The sequence below is a fragment of the Nuphar pumila genome, chromosome 6, assembly GCF_984573655.1.
Source record: "Nuphar pumila chromosome 6, dmNupPumi1.hap1.1, whole genome shotgun sequence".
NCBI lineage: Eukaryota > Viridiplantae > Streptophyta > Magnoliopsida > Nymphaeales > Nymphaeaceae > Nuphar > Nuphar pumila.
The window spans coordinates 127,715,927-127,722,867 of record NC_143254.1 but is presented as its reverse complement, the minus strand read 5'-3'; the positions used below and the strand labels follow the sequence as shown (position 1 = coordinate 127,722,867).

Genomic DNA, 6,941 nt, shown 5'->3' with positions numbered 1-6,941 from the left:
TTCATACAGACCACAACGAGCGATGGAATCATTGAAATAAAAGCAGGAACGGAAGGATGGGGGATCTCCAGTTTCATCAAGAGTCGATCTCATGGCGTTGAAATCGCCCAAAAGAGCATTGGGGATAGGGATTGAATTAACCAAAGCATGAAGTTCTGTATAAGAGCTATTGCGGATAGGTTCATACGGGTATAAGTAGACTTCAACTACCGAAAATTCCGCCTCTTGAGCACACAATCCTCGCAGGAGCCCTGTATTCGAAATACATTGAACTTTATCTCTGTTCCGCATACAGATTATTCCGACCTTCTCCATCTACATGAAGACTATTCGATTTGGGGCTTGGTTTGGGAGAACTTGAGTTCCAATGGCAGCAAACTCAAATCCAGATGGGGGGAGAATCAACGTTAGAGGGAGGAAGGGACGTGGTTGACGACAAGGCAGAGGAAGAGTCGGCCAAGGGGTTGGAAATGGGAGACTTCTGTGGAGACAAGGAGTGGGAGGGAGATGAAGAGGGAGAAGAAGCCAATGTATCCTTGGACGATGGGGGTTTCCTAGACAGTATGGTACTATCATTGATACTGGATATTAACCTTTGCTTATATAAGGCAGGCAGGCGCGCTTAGCCTGAGCTGGGTAATCTTGCCAGCCTTACTCTAAATTGCCTTGTTACGAAGAAAAGGCACCATGGACTACAATTCGGTCCCATTCATCTCTTGCCATCCGTCATACCTCTCTCCGGAAACTCATTATTGCAAGTTGTTTTGATCGAATCTCAACCCGAGATGGATTAAGCATGATCAATTTGATGGGAACTGTCATTTTAATCAATGTTTTTTTGAAAAATAAATTTTAAATAAAAATCCTATTCACCAAATTTTTTTTGAAAAATAAATTTTATTCACCAAAAAATCCTGAAGATGTATATATATATATATATATATATATATATATATATATATATATATATTCTCTTCTCTTTATATATTACACTAATACATTCTATACAAGCTCAACCCAGCCTAACATCTTGTGTTTGGACTCGACTCGTTTAAGCTAAACGAGCTGCTTGTGGCTCGACTAGCCAGTTAGCGACAAGCTGAATTAAGCTGAGTCACAAGCTGCTCAGTTCATTTACCAGCCCTACCGAAAACACACTGGTTTTGAAATAAACTTTGGACCTAGTAACAAGTGGGGATGCTTTTTTTTTTTTGAAAGAAAGTATTAAGTGGGGATAGACTTGTTAGGTCTTCACCAATGCCAAGAATCAAGAGGTCTTTGGCTCACAGATAGGGAGCTCCATGTGTCGACAGTTAACTGGTTTAAAATAGTTCTATAGTTTGAGAATTTTTTTTTTTAAATGCAAGCTGGGGTTAGAACTATAGTTTGAGAATTGAAACAGAGCAATTTGAAAGAAGAGGAACAAGGGTTGCTTGATAAGTGGGGCAAATTCTTAAAACCTTTCTGAGTTTAGCTGATTACACTAGTCACCAGCTTTTGCACATTCTTGTGTCTACATTTTACTAACTTTTACATCAAGAGAACAAAAAGTACACAAAACAAGATCTTTCAAACTACAGGTTTGTAGAGAAGCAACTTTGCAGAAATTTACGGACTTCAAAACAACAGGAGGGTGCACTTTAGACACCTTCATACATGACCATCGGGGATGCACGAACTGAATTCGTGTCTTCGATCCCCTTCAAGCATTTTACTGCATGCAGCATGGTCGGCCGCTTCACTGGATTTTCCGATAAGCAAGAAACAGCAATCTCCAGCATTTGAAGCATATTCTGCTTACATGCACCATTTGTTATGGCTGGATCAAGAACTTCACTGGCTTGACCTTTCTTTATCTTCTGGAAAACCCAACCAGCCAGATTCCCTCCGTCTACTTCTTTAAAATCTGGCCCAGTAGGCTCTTTTCCAGTCACCAGTTCCAGCAGAATCACCCCAAAACTGTACACATCTCCTCTGGTAGTAGACCTCCAACTCTGCCCATACTCTGGTGGGATGTATCCAAAAGTCCCAGCTATATCTGTGCTAACATGGGTTTCACAAGCACTGATCAACCTTGCCAGCCCGAAATCAGCAACCTTGGCCTCAAATTCACCATCAAGTAGTATGTTACTTGCTTTGATGTCCCTGTGAATTATGTGTGGGATGAAACCATGGTGCAAGAATGCTAGGCCCTTGGCTGCACCAGTTGCAATTTTCAGGCGCTTTGGCCAATCTAAAACTTGTAGAGCACCGGTTCTGTTTCTCAACCAGAGATCAAGGCTGCCATTCACCATGTACTCATAGACCAACAGCTTCTCTTCACCAAAAGAGCAGTACCCAAGTAAGGGAACAAGGTTTCGATGCTTTACCTTCCCTAAAGTCTCCATCTCGGCAAGAAACTCCCGGTGGCCTTGAGTTTTCGCCTGGTTCAGCTTCTTGACAGCCACTATTTTCCCATCTGGTAGAACTGCCTTGTACACAGTTCCAAACCCTCCATCACCAATTATGTTAGTCTTGCAGAAATTGTTGGTAGCTTGGAGAATGTCGACCAGTGTCAGTCGAAGGAGTGGCTGCTCAAACATAGCAATATTTATGCTCAAGGGTTCTTTTGATCTACTACTGAGAAAAGAGAGATTTTGGTCACTCTGATGATGCAGCTTACTCTCGTCTTCTACCTCTGCAGTGACACCCCTATCACCTTTACACTTCAACCTCATTATAGCATAGAGTAAACTCATCACAACAAGAATGCAGCCGATAACGATCCCCACAAATCCCCAAACATTCAAAATCCTTGGCTGGACAATCTTGGGATAAGCGCAGGCCAATCCCAGGAGACCCCCACAAAGATCTTTGTTTCCAGATAGAGATGCCTTGGTGAAATTCTGGCACATACCCTTTCTGGGGACAGGTCCCTCCAACTGGTTATCTGAAAGATTCAAGTAGGCCAAACTAAAGAGTTCACAAATAGTATCAGGGATCTGGCTATTGAGGTTGTTCTGTGAAACATCAAAATACACTAGCTGCGATAGGTTCCCGGTCTCAGGAGGTATGCTTCCAGTGAAATCATTATGATGAAGATCCAAATATGTTAGAAAAGAAAGATTTCCAAGAGATCCAGGAATTACACCACCAAAAGAATTCAAACTCAGATTCAGAGTTTCCACCTTCCATACCATGGTGTTGGAGAACAGATCGCTTATGGGGCCAGAGAGCTGGTTCTGCTGAACGTATAGCCCTACTATATTAGCCAAATTTGAAAGTGATGAAGGAAGTTTGCCAGTTAAGCTGTTATTGCTCAAATCCAAATGCGTTAAATCTTTTAATTCTCCAAGCAATTCTGGGATGCTACCAGAGAGTCTATTCCCACTCAAATTTAGCTTCACCAAGTTGATTGCATTGCCAAGACTTGCAGGAATGATGCCATTCAGCTGATTATTAGCTAAATACAGTCCTTGCAGGTTGATTGCCTCTCCCAGCACGACAGGGGTGGAGCCGGTGAGGCAATTGTCCGACAGATCAAGAGTCATCAAATTCGTGAGCTTAGACAGAGAGCTTGGAACTTCACCAGTAAGACGGTTGTTGCTTAGAAGCAGATCCACCACCACATTGCACTCACCCAACTCGGAAGGGATTGGGCCAGACAAACTGTTCCATGAAAGATCAAAAACACCATGGTGCTGAACAAAACTCGAGTCTGGCATATCAAATTGCTGGAAAAACTTCAATGCCTTTCCTGGTATTGAACCAGTAAGCTGGTTATGCGACAGAACCAGGCACTGCAACTGGGTAAGGTTGCTCAATTGTGCAGGAATAGTCCCATTAAGAGAATTGTTACCGACGTCCAAAGTCGTCAACGATGAACAGTTTCCAAGCTCTGGTGGAATTTCCCCCTCTAGAAGATTGGAATTCAGAGAGAGAACAGAGAGAGATTGAAGACGCCCAATCTCTTTGGGTATCACTCCCTTCAACCGATTGCCGCTGAGTGCAAGCCTCTCTAATGAAGCTGCATTTTCAATCATGGCGGAGAGGTGTCCTTCGAGAAGATTGTTCATCGCCGAGAACTCGATCAAGCTAACCGCATTCCACAGATTGTCTGGTATTGATCCGGTGAGATTGTTTGAGTCAAGATCGACAACAGCCAGAGGAAGATCACCAAAGTAATCAGGAATTGCACCCGTGATCTGATTGTTAACTAGATCCAACTGGGTTAGATTCCCGCAATTCGCAAGCCGTTGCCCGAGATCACCGGAAACACTGTTGCTCTCGAGATCTATCTCACTGAGCATCGGCGCATTACAGATCTCCGAAGGGATAGGCCCAGACAGAGCATTGCGACTCAAGCTCAGCTGGGTAAGAGACGAGCAATTCCCAATCTCAGGTGGGATTTTGCCCTCGAACTTGTTCGCAGAGAGCAACAGGGCGTCGACTATGGTCCACTTTCCCAACCAAGATGGCAAAGCACCACTCAATTGGTTCCTCTCTACAGAGAAGGTCACCATGGGCAACTCAGCGAGCTCACTGGGCAACCCTCCAGTTAAGGAATTGAAGGAAAGCAGCACAGTTTTTAAATTCAAGCAGCTACCAATCTCACTAGGAATGGAACCATTGAGTTCTGAAGATACCAAGTTCAAGATGGTGAGATTCTTCAACCTCCCTATCGATGCCGGAATGGAACACTTCAATGGATTGTTCGAAAGATCGAGCTTTTGCAGAGACACCATGTTGGCGATCTCGTCCGGCAAGGGGCCTCTGAGGGAGCAATACGTCGCAGAAAAGAGCTCGAGATTAATCAGATTGCCGATTTCTGCCGGCAGGTAGCCGGAAAACTTGTTGGTATCAAGCGAAAGGCTGGTTAGTTTCTTCAGCTCGCCAATCTCCGGCGGTATGCCGCCGGAAAACGAGTTGTTCGCCACGTCCAGGACCGTTAAGGACTTCAGTCCCTCCCCTAGCCACGGGGAAAGCTCGCCGGAGAAGAGGTTGTTGGAGACGTCGAGAAAGGCTAAGCCGGAGAGGTTTCCGACCTCCGGCGGGAGGATTCCGGTGAAGCCATTGGTGCCAAGGTCGAGGTACGCGAGGCACTGGAGCTTCCCGATCTCATGTGGGATGTTTCTGGCGAATAAGTTGTTGCTCAGGACCAGAGACTCCAGAGAGGTCATCATGCCGAGTTCCGGCGGTAGCTCGCCGGAAAATTGGTTGAAACTAAGGTCCATGGTGGTGAGGTGATTCAGAGACCATACCTCGATAGGGAGCTTCCCTTCGAAGACGTTGTTGCTGAGGTTGAGGATTTGGAGACGTTGGAGGGAGGAGATGTTTGGGGAGAGCGAACCTTCTAGAGAGAGAAAGGGAAGAGAGAGAGAGACGACTCTTCTTTCCTCTGAGCAGAGGACTCCCCTCCACTGGCAATGAGGGGTAGTGGGTGACCAGTGAGAGATGGGAAAAGGGTGGCCCTTTATCATGCTTTCGAAGGACAGAAGCGCGTCTCTCTCTTGGTTCTCTTCCTCAATGGCAGATAATCCTAGCCACAGAAGGTGGAGTAGAAAGAGAAGGACGAGGAGCTTCATGTTGGTTGTCGTGGAGAGAGAGAGGGAGAGAGAGAGGGAGAGAGAGTGGAGTGGAGCAAATGCAGAATTTGCAGGTAAGGTGAGGTATAAATCAATTCATGGTGTAGAGAGAGAGAGAGAGAGAGAGAGTTGAAGGCGGCGATTCAAATGGGAAAAACCAGATATACGGACATGAGAGAGAGATAGAGTCAAGTGGAGCAAATGCAGAGGTTTGCAGCTAAGCTGAGATATAAATCAATTCATGATGTGGAGAGAGAGAGAGAGAGAGAGAGAGAGAGAGGAGCAAATGCCAGAGACTTGCAGCTAAGGTGAAACTTAACCAGAAAGCGATTCATGGTGGAGAGAGAGAGAGAGTTAAAGGCGGATATTCAAAAGGGAATAAACAGAAATACGGGCATGAAGAGATGTCCAAAGGGGGAGAGAGAGAGAGTTGAAGGCGGGGATTCAAAAGGGAATAAACAGAAATACGGGCATGAAGAGATGTCCAAAGGGGGAGAGAGAGAGAGTTGAAGGCGGGGATTCAAAAAGGAATAAACAGAAATACGGGCACGAAGAGATGTCCAAAGACTCGGCCGGTACGTTTTGCACGCTACCCGGCTCGGAAAGGCTGGACAGAACATGTATGATCAATTACAGAAGCCAAATAATTAATTAAAGCAGTAACGGCTTTGTCTTGGATAGATGGCACATTGAGGGCTAAACCGAGGCAAGCAAGAGCTTCTATCCTAGAATCTTTTTCTATGGTTGGAAAAACAAGTATGATTGAACCATGCACAATTGCAAACTGGGATGATAACTAACGCAGTTAAGCTGGTCTGTAATTTTCTGTAGGATTTGATGTTCACAAAGAAGAAACAAAGTTTAAGCTCGCCAAGAGGGCATTTTTATGGCCACATTGATAGGCGAGTTGGTCATAATGGCCCCTCTGAGAGAGAGGGCTATAAAGTATATAGGCAATAAATGGTTGTGATTCCTAGTAGAGTATGTACGGATGGGAGTGTCATAATAAACAGATGTCTAAAAGATCATGTTTAAACTTACAACAATTATTCGTCGCAGGCCAGAGAGAGAGAGAGAGAGAGAGAGACGGCTAAGCCATAACAAAGAGTTCAGAATCGGCTAAGCATGAATCTCTGTCTCTCCCTCGTTTAAGTCGATCTGAATTGATCAGTTCATTCTTCAAGTTTGTGACCCGGAAAATCGCGCATAATAAACGAAAGAAATGAGATTATTATCAGTAACTGGCTTCAAAAGGGGCACAAGAAATAAAATCCACAAATGGTTGTATTCCCCTTCAATTTTACAACGAAGAACCATATCATAGACTCAACCCACAGCCACCATAGCATGTTATCAACATCAAATTAACAAGTTGAA

The 6,941-nt window shown here is 44.7% G+C and overlaps 1 protein-coding gene across 1 annotated transcript; it reads right to left on the bottom strand.

The window, feature by feature from the left end:
• Positions 1–1,219: 1,219 nt before the first annotated feature.
• LOC149836140 (uncharacterized) lies at positions 1,220–5,564 on the bottom strand. Its single transcript, XM_090009709.1, has one exon. It carries the CDS (start codon positions 5,562–5,564, stop codon positions 1,641–1,643), a length of 3,924 nt encoding a protein of 1,307 aa, XP_089865835.1. The 3' UTR covers positions 1,220–1,640.
• Positions 5,565–6,941: the final 1,377 nt, after the last annotated feature.

Coding starts and splice junctions, on each gene's coding strand:
- LOC149836140 (XM_090009709.1), bottom strand. CDS start 5,564: ATGAAGCTCCTCGTCCTTCTCTTTCTACTCCACCTTCTGTGGCTAGGA.